Below are 20,014 nucleotides of genomic sequence, written 5' to 3'. Positions count from 1 at the left end.
TAATTAAAAGTTATCTTGATGAAATTAATTTTGTTTTATGTATAGTTGATGATAAATCCTTGAGTTCAAACAGCCAGTTATTAAGGCCTAATTCTTGCTGTGTTCCGTACTCGTTATCTCACTCCAGTTATAATGTGACTGGAGTGAAGAAGATAACAGTCCTTTATCAAGTGATTAGCACTATTTTAGGGGAAAAAATTAATTGGTGAATCCATGCGCCCCTATCACAGAAAAGGTCCACAGGTTTGGTATGAAGTACTTTATTTTCATCAATGCCAAAATGTTTTATACCTTTGGAATGTTCTGACTGGTGGGACCTTTATTTTGAGGCCAATAGGGTTGGATATCTGCAGCAAAGAGCCGCTATGCTGGACTCCTGAGGAAACGACATGTTTACACGGACGACTCAGCTGCTCATGAGCCTGCACAGAGAAATGCAGAAGCTTGTGGGGACTTACTGTTCCCAAAACGCTATGATAGGTCACAATGACAGCACCCTAAAGTGACACAGAGCGATATGAGTGGTCAGTGGTCCAGTCAAGCACACGCCACAAGCGCGTCCAAAAGTCTGCACAGGTGCTGCTGTAACGCGCAACAGCAGCCTGCTGTCTGGATGAGAGTAAGCGACGGGGCGTGGCCACTGTTTGATTGACGTGTGAGCAACATCAACGTAGTCTCAGCAACTGAACGCGAACTTCCCACTAGCAGTTCTGCTCCAGACGAATGATGTGAGAAACAGCTGACGATGCGCACTGGGTATGCGGCGTGCTTTAATCCGACGGGGCTCTAAGGATAGTTAGGAACAGTTTGCGTCATGTTTATTGGGAAGCTATAAAAGAAAATAATTAATCCCAAAACTCCATGGAAACACATCTCGTGAAGTTCATTGAGCGAGTGCGCGCCGTGTCCGAGCGTGACAGCATTGCAACCGAGTACGCGGTGAGTACTGCGCGGTGACTCAGGCTCGCACACACGGCCCAAGGGCAATACACGCGTGAAAGGAGGCAAGGCTTGAGCTTCTCAACTGGAGGGCGTTTGGTAGTTTTTCACATTGGGCATTAAATTCGTAGAAGTGCGGTGGATTTGAAAACGTTTTAAACCTTTAGTGAGTTTTCTTTTTACATTTTTTTACATAAACAGGAAAATAATAAGATCGTGCTCTTGTAAAGTTTTAATGTTGCTTTTTAAATTAGTTCTCCTAAACACAAACTTTCCCGAAAGTTTGGTATAGTGTTGTTTTTTTTTAGGTCTATTTTACATACTTACCAAATTACACGAGACTATCCAACCTTATTTTGACTCGACCTAACTGAGTGAGGGAGACCTCACTTCAAGGAAGCAGACTAAAACAGTACAGTGCGAGGAGTCCTCAGTGAGAACAGTAACTGAGAGTTTTGAGGTCTGCAGAACTTTTCCAACAGCTGAATCATTTCTGGGGGCTAAAACTCAGAAATGCCTCATGTAGTGGTTCCTTATTGTCAGTTGATTATTAACTTGTCAGTTGATTATTAACTTGTCAGTTGATTTTTAGCAATGCTCTGAAGCAGAATATAGAATCTGATAACATGCCATACATTTTATTAGGACATAAACTCCAACCTCAAGTGGTTTGAATATGTTAAGAGATGTCTATAGTTTGATGTGTGAAATAAAACATTTGCATACAACCAATATTTTGCAGAGACACCCACATACCTGGTAAGAGAGTTAGCCATCACTGGTGGGCTCTCCACAGTGCTGGGGTACTGACCAGTATCGATTATTGATCAGCTTAGTTCTCTGCCTCTGTGCTACAGCCAGAAAGTGCACTATGACTCAGTTAATGCTTCAGCATGTTGTCCCCCGGAGCCAATACCAGCGTTCTGATCACAGGGTCATGCGTGTCTATTTTCCTTCATTTGAGATAATGGGACCCAATGGCATGGTGCGGGTATACCTGAAACATCAGCGAACACTTGACATTTACATGTGCCATTTTACAAGACATCAACAACAACTACAACCAAAAACATCTCTATTAGATATGCTTATGTTGCATAACCCTAGACAGGATTCACTGAGACAATACACAATCTTTTCTTTTCTTTATTCTCTGTTGAGTGTTATCAGGATCCCAGTCATTAAAGTTACATACAGTCTGGTTGTAGGTCAGCAGACTGTTTTGGGAGCCTCTTCTCAAGCACGTGCTCTTTCCGTTCAAAACACAGACACCTTCTAAGTGAACCTTTCATTATATTGCACGACAGTCAAAGGTTGTGTTCAGCGCCGCCGTTTGTGACTGATTACAGCTTGTGCTCCAGTCTCAAAATGAAAGTACAGCACTTTAGTGTATGCTGAGCTGTTCTCCCTTTGCAGCAAAGGAAGTAGGAAAAGTCCTGTGGCTTTCATAATGACCCTGACACACTCAGGCACATGCCTGCCTGTCCTTAGCATCTTTACAACATCTTTGAAGGCTGCCATGCAGCAGAGTTTAGTGCTCTGCCGTGACATGCTCTAACTGGAAGCGGAGTGCCAGGCCAGGCCGCGTTTGTCGCTTGGCTACATGCTCCTGGCAGAAACAGGCCACCACCTCTGCAGATCTGAAACAGAGTCTGTTTGACACATGGCCACCACATTGCCTGCTTCACATACCCAAATTTGTCACATTCCCAAAAGTGCTCAATGCATGTCAGCCTTAGGTGGCTGTGGTTTCAGAGGCTTATTTGATTATATGTTCATCTGCGTTCGTTTTTGTATATCCGGTATCTAGTCCTATTGGTGTACCTTTCACACAGGCAAATTAGCAACACACTACAAATAACCCACACAAAGATCATCAGCAGTGGTGCTGTGACTTTTATCTGTGCAAAGTGGAACACGTGGAATTTTCCACCTAAAAAAAAGGAACCACCATAACAGATAAAGAAAGTAACACAGAGGTGTGTGTGTGTGTGTGTGTGTGTGTGTGTGTGTGTGTGTGTGTGTGTGTGTGTGTGTGTGTGTGTATTTTCTATCACTGCTAACAGCAGTAATCAAGAGCTGTGTAGTGGGCAGAGGAAGATTGAGAGGAGCAGTAGGTTTGTAGAGGGTGGGGTCATGCAAACCTTTTCTAGCTTCCAGGATCTTAGATACACTGAAATATAATGCAATATATTCAATATAATGTCTATCACAATATAGTTGATTTCAGTTTTCAGTTTTGGATTATATGAATGACATTATGCAATATATTCTATTTTCATGTAAATATAAATGTGTGAATGATAATTACCACTGCAATTTACTCAGCAATTGTGCTTTAGTTTATGTCTGTTCAAGTCACAAAAAAACAATGCACACCTCCTTGATTTGTAGTGCCATAGTAAATATAACCATAATTATTTCCTCGTTAAGAGTGTACTGGAAATTGCATCATCCAGTTGAATATTAGATTATAATTACATAATTTTTAAAACTTTTGTCTAGTTTGCACTTTGTCCATTAAGACTCTTTATGTGTTAGCTTTTGTTACTTTTTCAGTTAATTAATTCACATTCTTAATTATTAAAAGGTGTTTTTGGTTTTGGCCTGTTAGACTAAAACCCTACCTTGTGGTCAGATTTGGAACTGAAGCCCAACCTGTCCGCTAGAGTGATGGTTGTTTGGGGCGGTGTCGATTATCTGTTTGAGTGAATAAGGTTTAGAGGAAGAGGGGTAATTCTAATCAGATCCCCACACATAATCATATTAATTAATTATTGCTTTGACTGGCATAATAAAGACAGAAGGGGTATCATTACTCAGACATTATAATTACAGTTGTAATAACAATATCACAATTACAATAACCAGCCAAATACGTTTTAAGGAAATGTGTGTCTTATAGCTACTTATCATATCCAGATGTTTTAGCATATCTATAACGATTTGTCTGGAAATTAAGACTGTGAAAGTGTTGCTCTCAAGCATCCACAGAATATGATCATAGTGGGGCTACTGGACAGAAGCCTACAAAAGGATTGTGCATATATCAGATAATATATCTTATATATCAAATTGTATAGCATATATATCATATATCATATGATATATATATATATCTCTCATATATCGTATAGCATATATATCATATATCATATCATATATCATATATATCAAGCATTGCAGATATGCATATAACTCAAGCTTATTCTTGTGAAATTGAAAACTCAGCGGGAATCTTGACAGATGATGGACTGACAAATGGATGCTGGTTTGCTTTACAAAAACATTATTCTTCTGGAAATCTTCATTCTTGTTTTACTATGTAGTTTTACTGTTGCATAGCAGCCTGTGTAGTATAAAACTATGATAGTTTAAAACGGTGTTTTAAATGATCACACTTGTTCACAAGGATGAATCATTCTTGATGCTTATCTTTGCTGCTCTGTGCTTACTGTGAATGACAGCTTGCTTATGTACAGTGTTCTGTAATGCAGAGAATTCGTCAGCAGAACACCTACATGAAACAAATCTACGGCCTGACCTATGAGGCTGGAGGCCTCCGAGAAAATGTGAAGAAAAACCGCTACAAGGATATCCTGCCCTGTACGTAAGAGTGAGCACCTTGCATCTGGGCCAGCGGCCTTTATGGGACCCCCTAGCGGTTAGCCTGTGTTACTGCAGGGTTAAGAGCGTCTTAATGACTTCAGAGGTGTTCAAATAGACACTCTTACTCTAGCATCAAAGTGCGACCTTCTGAAGCAGGTTGCTTAACTCAGGCCCAGCCTGAGGTTTTAAAACTGGTCGTCTTCTTAATCGATGCATTTCAATCAACTTCTGTCATACGTGACGTCAGTAATTATCAAGCAGGTATCTGTCAGGTCTAATAAACGCAGTGTGCTGTGTTACACCAGTAAAGACACGAACAAGCAGCACCTTGGCATGGAGAACCATTGCTTTACAGGATCAGAATTTTGCATCTGTTTTAAAGTTGATAATGTGAATGATGTTCCATAATGATCATGGCAAATGGAAAATTACTGAGTGAATTTCTTTACTGTTTAGATGAAGGATACGGAGCATAACTCTAACTCTGCGAATGTTTCTTCTCAGATGACCAGAGCCGCGTCATTCTGGGGCCAACGACGCCTGAATATAATTCCGATTACATCAATGCTAACTTTGTCAAGGTACTGCTTCCATGGATACAGTCACGATAAGAATCACTTTATTATAGGGACTTGTTGAATAGACATGACCACGGCATTTATGTTCAAAAAATGTCATAGTAGAATTTAATTATCAATGATCTTTTGTCGAATATACAACTTACAAGCTAATAATGTATCACATGAAACAGGGTGACAAACTGAAAGACTTTTGTTTGTTTGTTAAACATTTCATTTATTTTTCCAGCATTGATTTGAATGCAGTAATACATGTTGAGAACTTGGTCCTGATTGTCCACTAGGGGGCAGTTGAGAGCAGGATATACATCGCAACTCAAGGCCCCTTGAGTAACACCTTGGTGGATTTCTGGCGTATGATTTGGCAATATGACGTCCGGGTAAATAATTCATTTGGAAGTCTTGGTTTATACACATTATTAATACAATCAAATAACAAATAAGACAGATGCCTAGACTGAGATGACATTTATATAAACAATGCTTACTCTGCCTCAGCTGTGTTTAGATGCTTTGTTTGTTTTGTTGGAGCAGGTCATAGTCATGGCATGTAAGGAGATAGAAATGGGGAAGGTAAAAGTGTTTTCTGTCTGCCTGCATTTTTCTCCTTTTACCAAAAATAATTGTGGTCTTATTTTTACTCAACTTTTTGTTTGCCTTATTACAGAAAAAATGTGAGGTCTACTGGGCATCTACCAGTGAGTCAGCTGTCTTCGGTCCCTTCACTGTCTCAACAGTAAGAGCTTCTCGGACTAAACCCTCATAGCTAGCACATCTGTGTTATTGTGGTAGATCTGAGGATCTTTGGTGATGGCCGTTGCTCCTCTGGTACTGAGATACTGCCTAGAGGAAACACCATTGCTGAAATTGCTGTGTGTGTCATCATTGTTCTGGCAGGTAGAAGCATCATTTCCAAACGAGGAAGTGATACTCCGAACACTGGCAGTGAAATACCGTGATGTATGTTTATCATCCTTTACCCTCTGTGCAATCTTTCACTGTCTGAAGAAATACTGTAACGAATGCCCGAGTGCCGCAGGGCATGGAGCAGGACACACAGACTCCCTTGCCATCGTGAAACATTTAACACAACATGTAACAGACAATGGTTGCACTCACACATGACATTAACAGATAACAAACACACCTAACCCTAACAACGAGTGTAACATGAACACAGGCTAGACAAACATGGATACTAACATAAGCTTTGAACTGACAGACAAACAATGACCAACAGTGAGGGGCACACTGACAGGGGTTTAAATAGACTAACAAACACTAACGATTAACCCCGTACAGGTGCGTGCCCTCACGGGGGCGTGGCCACAGACAAGAGTGAACCCCTCTGCATGCGGGAGGCCGTACCACGTGACTGGTGGTGGGGGGGAGTTCCGTGACAAATACACAACGTGACAATGTGTATAAACACACAAAGCAAAACTGCCTGTTTAAGTTCCATTCATGAAATCAGAAAAGCATGTTTCTTAACAAGAAATAAAGGGGCAGCAATATGTGTTGTGTTTCTTAATTCTATACTGCCGTCAACATATTAAATCCAAACACTCATTTCCATGTGCAGGAAACTCACACTGTGTCCCAGTTCCAGTACACTGCCTGGCCAGATCATGGAATTCCAAACATGCCCGATGGCATTCTGGGAATGATGGAACTGACTCATATTAGACAGGCCTACCACACAGGACCTGTGCTTATCCACTGCAGGTCTGTCTCTCTCTTTCTCTCTCTCTCTCTCTCTCTCTCTCTCTCTCTCTCTCTCACACACACACACACACACACACACATGCACACACACACACACACACAAGTCAATGGCTTTGTAAGTCACACACTGCAAAATTGCCCATCCTTTGACAAATGACCCATCTGCCCATGAAAATTCATCAGGGCGAGAGACGCAATGGCAGGCGTCTCCACCCACACCTCGCCCGCTCCATGCATTTTAATCCCACCATCTGAATGAAGCGAGACATGTTAAATATTCAGCACCTGATGGGCCACTGCGATAGCCAGTTAACTCACAGGCTCCTGTACAAACGTGCTCATTACTCGCACCCTGTAGTGTAAGGGAACGGCGCTGGCTGACAGCGCGGCTCTCCGGAGCTCGAGGTGAGAATAGGGTTGGTGATGTCAAGTGACTGCTGTGTATCAACCGATTGCTTTCGCAGTGCCGGTTGTGGAAGGACTGGGGTGATCTGTGCCATTGACTACGTTAATGACCTACTAGACCAAAAGGTAAAGATTCTTGCTTAAAACACTGCTGTTACATACAAGCATATGTCCTGGGAGTGTTAAATACCATTACCAGTGAGCTTCATAAAGGTAGAGTGTTTTTAGAAACAAACCCGATGAAGAAAATGAATGATCTCATCGCAAATGTATTTTTAAAGAATTAAGGATTACTTTTAATGAGTAATACAGATTTCTGTAGTGGTTGATATTGATATGTGATGTCTATATAAGTTTGCAAATTTCTATATATCAGAAAATTGGAGAAGATTTCAGCATTATGGATATAGTTATGCAACTGAGGCGGCAAAGACCATCAGCTGTTCAAACCAAGGTAGAGTTTCTATCTGCATGAGTAATAAACTGCTTAAGAAATGAATTAATGTGTGATAAATGAATAAACTGTGTTCTGATGAACATTAAAAAGGTGGTATTATCATATAACTCAGTTATAGCAAATTTATAGCTTTTATTAAATATTCAAAGGTGTTATTTCTAGCAGAATTCTTCTTTATGTCCTGAAAATGACAGCGCATATAATGTTTGTGTGTGTGTGTGTGTGTGTGTGTGTGTCCGTGTGTGTCCTTCCAGGAGCAATATGAGTTTATTTTTCATACTGTGGCACACATGTTTAAGAAGGTCTTGAGAGAACCTTCCCAGACTTACCATAATCAGACCAAGGTAAGTTTTTAGTCGCATCGCTCATAAAACCTCCTAGCTGCTCCCACATACTCCTAACAACTGTGTATGTAATTACTCTCCTCGGCCTCCAGATGGCAGATACTCTATGAGAACTTGTGGGCACCCAGTTCTGGTTTAATGTCTGCCGCGCTCTTCTGGTTCAAAGGGCCCAGCCGTTGACAGCTAATACCAGTGACAGTCAAGTGTATTAGACTCAGGAACACACTGAACTCCACGGTACAGGTGTTGAGATTAGGATCGGCAGCCTCTGCAAGAAAAGAACACAATCACTCTCTCCTCCATGAGAGAGTGGGTGGTGTGTTAACGTAAGTGCAGATCTGAGCGGCCCCCTCTGCTTGTTATGGCTGTACTTCCTCAAGAACTTCGGCTGCAAGCAAAGTGATGCAGGAAGTGTTCTGAGTGAGCACTTCCTCTATGCAAATGCTGGGGCGGCAGTGCATGCACTGCCGTGATAAACATCTCCTCCGCCTGCCGCTTGGGCTTCAGAGCACTTCAGAACTTCTTTTGCCTTCTCCGTGTTGGTTTTAGGCTCCCCCTGGCCTCTACACCAATGTGGTCCCTCCGAAACCAGCTCTGAGGTCAGTGTCTATCAGTGGCAGCAACTCCGACCAAAAAACAAGGTAATCGCATGCACACAGAAACAAATACACACATGCATACACACGCACACGCACACACAAAAATACATCCACACGTACATACGCAGAAGCTGCTCACCCTGCTTGGCTGGTTCTGTAGTTCAGATGAAAGATAAACTCATAGCCGCCCTTCAGACAGCAGCTTAGCCATCCATGTCTGTGTTTGTCTCAAAGACAAACATGCTTCTGTTAGACTGTAGACACAGTGCTAAGACCTTCTCCTCTGTAGAACACGTGAGTGCTCCTCTGTAGAACACAGGAGTGCTCTTCTGTAAAATGCAGGAGTGCTACTCTGTAGAATGCGGGAGTGCTCCTCTGTAAAACGCGGGAGTGCTCCTCTGTAAAACACGGGAGTGCTCCTCTGTAGAACGCGGGAGTGCTCCTCTGTAGAATGCGGGAGTGCTCCTCTGTAGAATGTGGGAGTGCTCCTCTGTAGAACACGGGAGTGCTCCTCTGTAGAACACAGGAGTGCTCCTCTGTAGAATGTGGGAGTGCTGCTCTGTAGAACGCAGGAGTGCTCCTCTGTAGAACGCGGGGACATTTATTTTCTGTGTATCCATCTATGATCTGATGTAGTGTGAAATATGTTTCATTTCTGAAATGCGAACCTTCATGTGAATGCAGTGTCTGCTACACTGGAAGGACTTATGTTTTATGTAAGATAGAGTTATAGCCAATGTTCATCCGCCATTGGCAAAGGGACTGCTCACATAGGAACGATGATTATTAATTGGCATGTATAAAATAAAAACATCAATAATAATGTGCTCTCGCTCTCTCTCTCTCTCTCTCTCTCTATATATATATATATATATATATATATATATATAGATAGATAGATAGATAGATAGATAGATAGATCCAGTTGAAATATACTGAAATATAAAATATACTGTGTTAGGACAGTTTGTGATGTCACAAACCTCATTTTTGGGGGCTACTCTTTAATTTTCTGTGTGTAACATTAAACTTTATGTTTTAAAATTATGTCTGATCTAAATAGATTTTAATTACTTTTCATCACTTACAGAATGACTCTAGTTCCACCAAGGCAATAAACATCAGTGATAAACTGGTGTCTTATTGCGTAACTTATGTTAACTTATAACTGCAACAAAAAAAATGCTGTTTGTATCCAGTAATATGTAGTACTCTACTGCACTTTACTATTTTCAAATCAGGTTTAAGATAACAATAATAATAATCTAGACTAAAAGTTGTCATAATTTAATAATCTAGACTAAAAATAGACAAAAAAAATGGCAGTTTTAATGCGTGCTCAGGGTCTAGAAAACTGGAAACAAAACGCTTTTCATAGGAAAAGTTAAACGGTTTATATTCTGATAATAAATTATATTAGAGAAATCTATTTTCTGCCTTTTAAAAAAATATTAAATCTAATACCCAAAAATGCAGAAATAAGTAATGAACAAACACAAAAACAACAGCAGAGGTTTTAGAAATCTAAATGAATAACACCCGATAATATGAACAGATGTTCTTTTTTTATTTTGGCTTCTTTTTAATGACATGAGCTTCTGCATTCTGTGCTGCCTGAAGACGCCGTGGGCAGCCAAGCAACAAGGGTTACATCAAGGCCTTTAACTGTGTCAAACTATAGATGTCTCTTGCAAAATCAATACGCTTATTTTAAACAGACTTAAAACCCAACATCAACACATTTCTTGTCAGCCAGCATGTTTCGTGGAACTTCAATGGCTCAAAATCTGGCCAGACTGTACCCTCAGAAGTATAACTGTATTAGCAGTATGATACGAGTATGATCAGATGCATAACTGTATCATTAGTATACAAATGTAAGATCATATTAAGCTTCACAAATTACAGCATCGAAGTGCTAGAATTATACAGAGACTGCGGTTGATAAACCACAGACAAGCTGTGCCTTTGCTCATGTATAAATAAACAGACTCTTCATTAGCAGTGAAGGAAAATGCTCACAATGGCTTATATCTACTTTTGAATTACCAGAATTGCTAAAACTCATCATCTGGCGAAGCTAAAATAGAAACTGTTAGCGGTTTCATTTCCAAAGAAACATTTCCAAAGAAACAAGCTGTCCCCAGCTTGGAAAGCATGCAGAGGTTCCCAACATTCTCTCCATGAGCATATGATGCTATCAGGGTGAAAAATGAAAATAGGTTTTTGCAAATTCAGTAGAAAGAGCTTTGCAAGATAAGGCAGCAGCTAAGCAAATATATTTAACAATTTCATTTTGCTGAATATCTGCAGACAACATACTGCAATTAAGAAGAAATAAGGACATTTAACTTCCATGTGAAGCCCTGAATGAAATGAGCTTTTTCTCCCATTTGGCAATACAACCCAAAATTCTCTTATTTACTCTGATCATGTGAAGTATGCAAATCATCATCATCATCATCATCATCATCATCTTTATTATCTTCCTCTGCCGCTTTCTTCCTGTGTAGGACACCACATCCACTGCGACCCAGGTCTTCTCATCCTCCTCCCTCCACCACAATGAACGACACTTACGCAGTCATCAATAAGGTCAGGCCCTCCCCCACGGCTCGCACGGTCCACTACTACGACAACGCCGAGCGGAGCAGCCAGAAGAGCCCCCCACAAGCCCTCTACAGCGCTGTGAAGCCAAAGAACTCGGCCATGGGGAGCGGGCACACTGCAACATCCTCCAGCACGGCTCTGGCTGGCCAGCCGGAGAAGACGGCGCCATCGGAGACGGAGCGCAGTGGCTTCGAACCACCGACCGGTGAGGGAAATCATGGCAGTCTCATTTTGATGTATTTGCTTTTCAGAGAAAAACGCGAAGTTCCTCCTTCCCTTTAACTATCCTTCCCCCTCTACCCCTTAATGTTTATCAGAGACATTCATGCTGAAGGGTGAACTTGTCAAAATGATGAGATGAAAAGATGATTAAATGGCAGGAAGTCACACCTAGATCAGGAGAAGTTGGTGCATGAATAAGCAACTGCTATACAAACTCTCATACAAACTCTAGCACTTTGTTTGTTTCAGTGCAGTTTCCACCACGCAGCAAATGCATTCAACTCTAACAGTTACTGCAGTGTTCGTCAACGTTCTTGTTCTCGGTGTGTGCAACAGGCTCTTTAGAGAGGCAAAGCAAGGAGAGGCAAATTTATTTGTTTATTTCTTATTTCATACACACCAGCAATTCAAAGTGCTTCACATAAGAAAAGACAAAGTTTATTACAGCCTGAGCTCTATCACTGCAGGGAGGTCTTCACCGAGAAACAAGGTAAAAACATTACAGAAGTTCTTAAAATTGAATATTGAACACAACAAGTTTAAGAAAATTAAGATTAAGAGAAACTAAAATAAGATTAAGATAAAATAAGTATTAAAGAAAAAATGAAGGAAAAAAAAAGACACTTTTGGTGCTTAAAAATAAAAAGTGCAGTGCCACAGGAATGGAAATAACAATATAGTAATTATATAATAACAATATCTAACCTGAGCCAAAATTTGGCCAAACAGGAACATTTATAACCTTGATTTTAAAACATTGAGTGTTGGAGCTCTTCTAATATCACCTGACAGCTGGTTCCATTTACAAACAGCACAGTAGCTAAAGGCTGCCTCTCCATGCTTAGGTTTGACCTTATGCAGGACTAACGGATCAGTTCCTAATGACCTAAGATTTCTGCCCGGCACATAACCCTGCAGCATATCGGGTAGATACGCTGGTCCTACACCATTATGCATTTCATAGACTAGTAATAATACCTTAAGGTCAGCTCTGTTCTGGTAGGCAGTATAAGGACTCAAGAATGGGAGTGATGTGTTCTTTTCTTAGTCTCCTTCTGAGAACACGAGCAACTACATGTTGAATCGTCTGAAGCTGTTGGATCACACTAATCAACCTGGATGAGCGTCTCTTGATCTGGTTTAGGCAAGAAGACTCTGATCTTGTTGATGATCTTAAGAGGATAAAATGCTGACTTTGTAACTGATTTCATGTGAGCTGAGGTCAGAGTCTGTTAGTACACCTAGGTTGCGTGCTAGCTCTGTAAATTTTAGGGTTTTCGAATCCTAGTAGGCAGGTAATCTGTACCTCTCATTGCTATTACCAAATATAATAATCTCTATTTTACCTTCATTCAGACTATAGTTGTCTGGGGAACAAGCTAATTAAATCTGAGTGCCATCTGCATAGCTATGGTATGATATCACAGAGTCTAGTATGATTCAGCCAAGAGGATGCGTGTGTAAGTTAAATAGGAGCGGCCCAAGAACTTAAAGGTAGGAACTGAACCATTTTGGGACTCGTCCTGAGAGTCCAAACCGCTTTTCTTGTCTACCTATAGGAATGTTATGGTCTACAGTATCAAAGGCTGCACTGAGATCTAGAAGTAGTAGAACTGACAGCTTCCCTGAACCTGTGTTCCAACGAATGCCATTAACTACATTGATTAGAGTAGTCTCAGTACTGTAAGTCGAAATTCTCACTGAAATTGGTCTAGACAGCCATTTGCTGACAGTGTTGCTTGAAAACAATTTTCTCTACAAATCTTCTCAATTTCTCAGTTTTCACAATGATTTTCTCGATAAACAGTAGATTTGAGATAGGTCTGTAGATACTAAACTCAGTCACTCACAGGGTTTTCTTTTTTTAACAGAGGCTCACCGCTGCGGTTTTTAATGTGTTAGGAAAAGCAACCAATAAGAGTGAGGTGTTTACTAGCTGACGTATGTCATCTGCTGTTGGATGGAGCACATAGTAGGTAAGGTGTCAAGGCTGCGGGTAGATGTTTTACGGTGCCTCACTGTGTCGATTAAAATGTCATTGTTAATAGAACTAAATCTGGATATTTTCATGATAATTTTAGTGGTGATGTCTACTGGTGGATAGAGACACACCAATAGCTTGTCTAATATTGAGAAGTCTACCTTGTTTGGTTGTTATTAATTCAGGGGCCATTTGTCAAATTTGTTAATTTGTCAACCATTGCGAAGCATAATTAGCTATTGTTAATGTTATTGTTGATAATGCCGGAAAAAAAGGTTTGTCTTGCTTTGCATATAAGGACTGTGTGTATGGGGGCCTGTGTGTAGGGGACTGTGTGTAGAGGACTGTGTGTATGGGGGCCTGTGTGTAGGGGACTGTGTGTAGAGGACTGTGTGTAGGGGACTGTGTGTAGTGGACTGTGTGTAGGGGACTGTGTGTAGAGGACTGTGTGTAGAGGACTGTGTGTAGGGGAATGTGTGTAGGGGAATGTGTGTAGGGGACTGTGTGTAGAAGACTGTGTGTAGGGGACTGTGTGTAGAGGACTGTGTGTAGGGGACTGTGTGTAGAGGACTGTGTGTGGAGGACTTTGTGTAGGGGACTGTGTGTAGGGGACTGTGTGTAGAGGACTGTGTGTAGAGGACTGTGTGTAGGGGAATGTGTGTAGAGGACTGTGTGTAGGGTACTGTGTGTAGAGGACTGTGTGTAGAGGACTGTGTGTAGGGGACTGTGTGTAGAGGACTGTGTGTGGAGGACTTTGTGTAGAGGACTGTGTGTAGGGGAATGTGTGTAGGGGACTGTGTGTAGGGGACTGTGTGTAGAGGACTGTGTGTAGGGGAATGTGTGTAGAGGACTGTGTGTAGGGGACTGTGTGTAGAGGACTGTGTGTAGGGGAATGTGTGTAGAGGACTGTGTGTAGGGGACTGTGTGTAGAGGACTGTGTGTAGGGGACTGTGTGTAGGGGACTGTGTGTAGAGGACTGTGTGTAGGGGACTGTGTGTAGAGGACTGTGTGTAGAGGAATGTGTGGACTGTGTGTGGAGGACTTTGTGTTTGTCTTCATGGTGCTGGATAACACTTTCATGCACCTGCCTGAACATTTTAATTTGAAATGTGTTTATTCCCCTGTCCCTTCTTTGGTACTTCTCTATTTTTGTATTCCTTCCTGTCATGTGATCGTCAGGGTATTCACAGTGAGTGGGTTTGATGTTTATTATTTAACTGTCTCCGGTGGAAATGTGGTCAGCTTTTGTATTCAGGTGTAAAAACAGGCAGCTTTAATCTCATTGAATAAAAATACACACTTTGTACATGGAATTCAGAGCTGTGAGATGCCATGTTTTTTTTTCTTCAGAATTAAAATCAACCCAAACATCAGGAGGTCACTCTCCTCTAATGTGTATTTTTGTATTTGCATTGGAGTACTTATGGCTTTGACACTAATGACATTTCCTCTTTTCACACTGGCTGCATAGAGCTGCAGCAAGATCGATGTTTTCTGAAACGTACAAGGCATCTCATGCAGGGCGTGTTGATGGCCCGCCGAGCTGAGTCAGCACGTGTCCTGTGCCCCAGCACACGCCACCTGGCCCTTCACGGTGGAGGAACATGTCCATTCAGACTTCAGTCGGATTGCCCTGAGACTGACACCAGTCTCTATTTTGAGTCATATACATGATGAGATCAGAACGTGCTGGTAGTATAGATTGGCTCGTGTTATTATTAGATGATATATGTGAACATGCATACATGCATATTTATACATATTTGTTTATATTTGCCTAGCAGAGTCCTGCATGAGAAATTCACAGGTAATGCTTACTTTTCAACTACATGTTTAAAACTTCCATCAGGAATTTACAAAACTGTTAAATTCCTCTTACAAGCTCTCTGAAACGTTGCAAGAGACCAACTCATCAGTGCAGGGATTTTAAATATTTTTATTATATACATATATACAGTTTACAGATGTGAACTGTATCTAGCCTGATTGTTTTCAATGCACTTTCTACACAGTTTGCTTTCCCATGTGGCAGCTCAGTGATTAAGCTACTTGACTTGTAATTGGAAGGTTGCTGGTTCAAGCCCCACCATGGCCAAGTTCCCACTGTTAGGCCCCTGAGCAAGACTCAAGTTGTTGTAAGTGATGCTTTGAATAAAAGTGTCAGGTAAATATAATGTAGGCAAAGGTCACCGTTTGGGAGACATTTAACTCCCTTACACTGAAAAGACTTATTGTGACTTGTGCTGTTGTACATTTCAGGACATTCAGCCTTCCTGTAGAAGGAAGTATATAGCTGGTCTTGTCTTCTGTTGTTTCAACTAAGCAGGCAAAGAAAGCACATGTGGAGTTCGAATCTTTGAACCTACATTCAAAACAGTCATCAGTTAATGCTCACTTATACCAGAGTGTTTCATCTTCTCAACACTTTGAGTGCATTTATAAAATGTAGAGAAAATTCCAATCTTTTGTACTTCCTATAGTTCTACAACACCTCTGCAAAAAGGGTCTTGTACGTACTTTACACATTCTTGTATTTAGATAAAAACAGCTTAGTAACAAAATACTGCAATTTTTTTTTAAATTAGGGATATGTTAAAATGATAACAAAAGGGGAATAAAGAAGTAAGAATTAATTACCAGCCCAAGCACAAAGCACTCCAGTTAGCCAGGAGTTTGTGTATGTTTGTGTGTGTGTGTGTGTGTGTGTGTGTGTGTGTGAGCATGTCTGGCCCATGTCAGCCTGGGTTGAATTACTGTTGGAATCATTCCTATAATGGGGACCCTTATCAACCACATCAGTGTGAAGTGCTGTAAAGAAATAAACAGGAAGAAATGTTAGATTAGTCCCACAGTCTGTCTCTGTCTCTCTTTCTATTTCTCTATCTCTCTCTATCACCCTCTCTCTCTCTCTCTCTATCTCTCTCTCTGTCTCTCTCTCTCTCTCTCTCTCTCTCTGTCTCTCTCTCTCTCTCTCTGTCTCTCTCTCTCTCTCTCTCTGTCTCTCTCTCTCTGTCTCTCTCTCTCTCTCTCTCTCTCTCTGTCTCTTTTCTCTCTTTCACTCCAACAAACCACTTCATTCAGTTTGAGACTGACCTGATCTCCTTGTGGGTCGTTTCCTTAGGTTGTGACCACAGCTTGACAGATGATGACTACGAGTATGTCTTCAACGATAGCAGCAGAGTGTGTAGCACAGGTGGCCTGGGTGAGTAAAGCCCATGTTACACACATGCTCCCCTGTATCCCACCAACTTCACCCTTACATATTTATAATGTTATATATAATCGGACATCGGCGCTCGACTAGCTGAGGCCAGTGTTTCAAAGACTGGCAGCCTTGTGGTGTTTTCTCCCCAGTGGTGTTGATAGTATATTGAGAATGGTGTGACCGAGACAAAATATCTAGTAATATGGGATTCGAAAAAAGGGCTCAGAGGATGCTGAAAGAGCACAAAAACAGGATCACTGAACAGCGGAATAACAGCAGCTGGTCAGATGAATCCAGATTTCTGCTGCACCATGGTGACGGGAGGGTCAGAATTTAGCAACATGAATTGATGACGCCAACAGTTCAGGCTGGTGGAGGCAGAGTAATATACACACGTCATATATATATATATATATACCTTCTATATATACACGTCATATATATATATACATATACACATATATACATATACACATAATGGTCATTAATATATGTTGAATGAACTTTGTTAGATATACAATGAATGTATGGTAGTGCCTCCAGTATGTTTCATATACATATTAGTTGTACATGATAGTGGCTCTGTTACTTTCCATATATAGCTATATATATCTATATTGTATCATATATATCTATGTTAATTCCATACCGTATATATTAATCTTCATTGTATATATAACAATGTTCATTCCATGTATGTGGAAGAAGCATCACAGCCATTTATATTCTGTTCCTGTTCAAACTATCTCCTGTTCCATTTCCTCTCTCTATTGTTGTCAGAACTGGACCTATGTAAAATAGATGACTGTTTCCCCATAATAGCATTATTTAGCAATATTTCACAGTCCTACACAACTTTCTCAGCAGAGTCAGACAAGTATTCATTATTTCTACATTAATTTGTCATGTTATTAGTAGTCAGAGGTGAGCTGATAAATTGTACAGCAGTGAGCTACGGTGGAGCATGAAATATGAAAAAATCACCATGTGACTTGTAAAATTAAACCGAAAAGTCCAATGCACCCATGCATTTTTATCCCCCACTGAAATGTATGTTCACTCCATACATATCAATGTTAATGTAATATTTCCTGTTTAGCTTGCCTTAACATACACACACATAAAGGTAGTAAAAAAAAATGCACTAAAACTGCATTGCTTCAGTTGAGATTTCTTTTTTATATTTATTTATGGAACTGGAAGATAGACAGACTAGAGGAAAGACAGACCCTTGGATTCTGAGTTTCTCAAAAGAACATAACAGCTTTAACAGCACTAGTTCAGTTTCCGCTGCTTAATTGTTTACTCACTGCCACTGACAGCCAAAGCATTCAAACCCAGATTCTCCAACCAAACCATTCAAGTACCACCCAGAAACTGCCACATGGCCTCTGGGAGATGACGGTTTGTGGGTAGCACTTTGGAGGTACTTCCTCCAAAATGTTTGAGAAGCACTGCCTCTGATGTTTCTGTATTGCCAAAAACAAGCATTTTGACAGGCTCAGAAGTATCTGTGTATTTGTCTTTATAGACGTGTGCTATGATTTGCCAGCTCTGTAAATGCTTGTGTGTGTTTGCTGTCTGGACCTTTAGGTTTCAAGTGTCGAATAAAGAAGCCAAAGGGACCCAGAGACCCTCCTGCAGAGTGGAATCGTCTTGAGAGATGAACCAGTGTCATTCTTTATAATACACATTATAGTGCATATATTTACCTAGCATGAACTTATATGATACAGTGATATTGTTTTTGGTACTGGTTTATAGTGTGTGTGTGTGTGTGTGTGTGTGTGTGTGTGTGTGTGTGTGTGTGTGTGTGTGTGTGTGTGTGTGGTATTGGAGACTTTATAACAATTGAATGTACATGCAGTAATTTATTGCAGCTACTTGATTTACTATAAACGTGAACTGCTGAGCATTTTTGTGTCCGATTTTTTTGTGTGCTGTTGTTGTGATGCACCGCGTCCATCAGTAGAGGGCACTATTGAGGTATATTTTTGTTGCCTGGAATGGTCAGAGCAGAAAGCAAGTAAATTAGGTCACCTGCATAATGAGCATAGCAAAATATTGCTTTCAGGAGAATATAATTTTTATATCCTTATTCATGTTTCAAAATTGATTGCATTTGTTCATTTACTTGTTAAACTGGTTCATAACTGTGTACAAAGCTTTTTTCTTGACATGGAAAGAATCAAGGGATAAATTGCTTCTGGAATGTTCCCAGATGTAAAGATTGACCCTGTGACTCTGCTGCTATTGCATTTCAGTCATCGAAACCTCTGAAAATCTGAGTTCCAGTCCCAGTCACTACAGAAGCATAACTGTGCTGCCACAGACAGCAGATCAGGTTCTGTGGCTATAATCCTGATCTCAGATCAGTTTCCCAATTAAGAAGTGTAAATAATGAATAACAGAAAGAGCTGATGGTAGATCAGCTCCAGTACTCAAATTCTGAAGCACTTGATACAAATGAGCTTTGGTCACACAGTAATCTGAGATCTTATTTAACTCACAGTATTTGCAATATTGTTTAATACACTGCTCTGAGGCCTGCAGATAGAGGTTCATATTTGTAGGTAATGCAGTAAGCATGAAATTCTAAGGCTATTGGACCTAATCGCTTTTCTGTTGTCGCAGCCAATATACAATGATAAACATTCACTGGCAGAAATGTTCTGGCACTATAGTTGTTCCATACTGCGTGATGAGCTGGATTTGTGATTTGTCCAATACAAATGAACATGCATGGGTCAGCCAGGCTCATAAAACCGCCACGCGGATATCTGGCAAAAGAAACCCCTGCCATTATGGGAAATGAAACTATGGCGTTTCAGTATGAAGGTTTTTTTTCGTACAGGGGCTCAGTCCTTGGGAAGGTTCCTTCTGCTCTGTGTTCCCAGAGTGGAGTCAGGAGAGTGCGTTCAGGTCTGTATTGATCCAGCATCTCGGAAGGGAAGAGAGAGGGCGAGAGAGAGAGAGAGAGAGAGAGAGAGAGAGAGAGAGAGAGAGAGAGAGAGAGAGAAAGGAAGAGAGCACTCATGAGGGTACTGACGGCCTGGAGGTCAGTTGTTGGACTCTGAACAGTTTGATAACTGTGACCTGAAGTTCCTCGTCTATAAATCATCACATGTGGGCACAGGAATGCTGGTGGTCTGTTGTATGTGACCGAGAATGCCATTAACAAAAGAGAAAGTATATGCTCGTACAGAAGGCTGACATAGGATCAGGTTCCCCCACGGCGGTTTGCCTCACTTCATATTCATATGCAAGAAGACACGCAGCCTATGGCCTAAGCAGTGTTTCAGTCTCTAAAAAAGGTTTAAAATTGTATGCCAATTAAATA

General features: G+C 40.9%; 1 protein-coding gene across 1 annotated transcript; it reads left to right on the top strand.

The window, feature by feature from the left end:
- The first annotated feature begins 738 nt into the window (after positions 1 to 738).
- ptpn18 (protein tyrosine phosphatase non-receptor type 18) lies at positions 739 to 18,581 on the top strand. Its single transcript, XM_035521809.1, has 15 exons — positions 739 to 939; positions 4,437 to 4,545; positions 5,053 to 5,129; positions 5,411 to 5,506; positions 5,661 to 5,699; positions 5,794 to 5,862; positions 6,024 to 6,086; positions 6,709 to 6,851; positions 7,316 to 7,382; positions 7,633 to 7,710; positions 7,968 to 8,057; positions 8,607 to 8,698; positions 11,170 to 11,471; positions 16,591 to 16,671; positions 18,268 to 18,581. Exons 1-15 carry the CDS (start codon positions 862 to 864, stop codon positions 18,339 to 18,341), a joined length of 1,458 nt encoding a protein of 485 aa, XP_035377702.1. The 5' UTR covers positions 739 to 861; the 3' UTR covers positions 18,342 to 18,581.
- Positions 18,582 to 20,014: the final 1,433 nt, after the last annotated feature.

This window comes from Electrophorus electricus, chromosome 23 (assembly GCF_013358815.1).
Source record: "Electrophorus electricus isolate fEleEle1 chromosome 23, fEleEle1.pri, whole genome shotgun sequence".
Classification (NCBI taxonomy): domain Eukaryota; kingdom Metazoa; phylum Chordata; class Actinopteri; order Gymnotiformes; family Gymnotidae; genus Electrophorus; species Electrophorus electricus.
The sequence above is the reverse complement of the archived record's forward strand: the minus strand, read 5'-3'. Positions and strand labels throughout refer to the sequence as shown.

Bases quoted from the DNA above. Each gene is read 5' to 3' on its own strand.
- ptpn18 (XM_035521809.1), top strand. From the start codon at position 862: ATGGAAACACATCTCGTGAAGTTCATTGAGCGAGTGCGCGCCGTGTCC. The intron at 5,130-5,410 runs GTACTGCTTCCA...ATTGTCCACTAG, and splicing joins TCAATGCTAACTTTGTCAAG to GGGGCAGTTGAGAGCAGGAT. The intron at 5,700-5,793 runs GTAAAAGTGTTT...GCCTTATTACAG, and splicing joins AGGAGATAGAAATGGGGAAG to AAAAAATGTGAGGTCTACTG.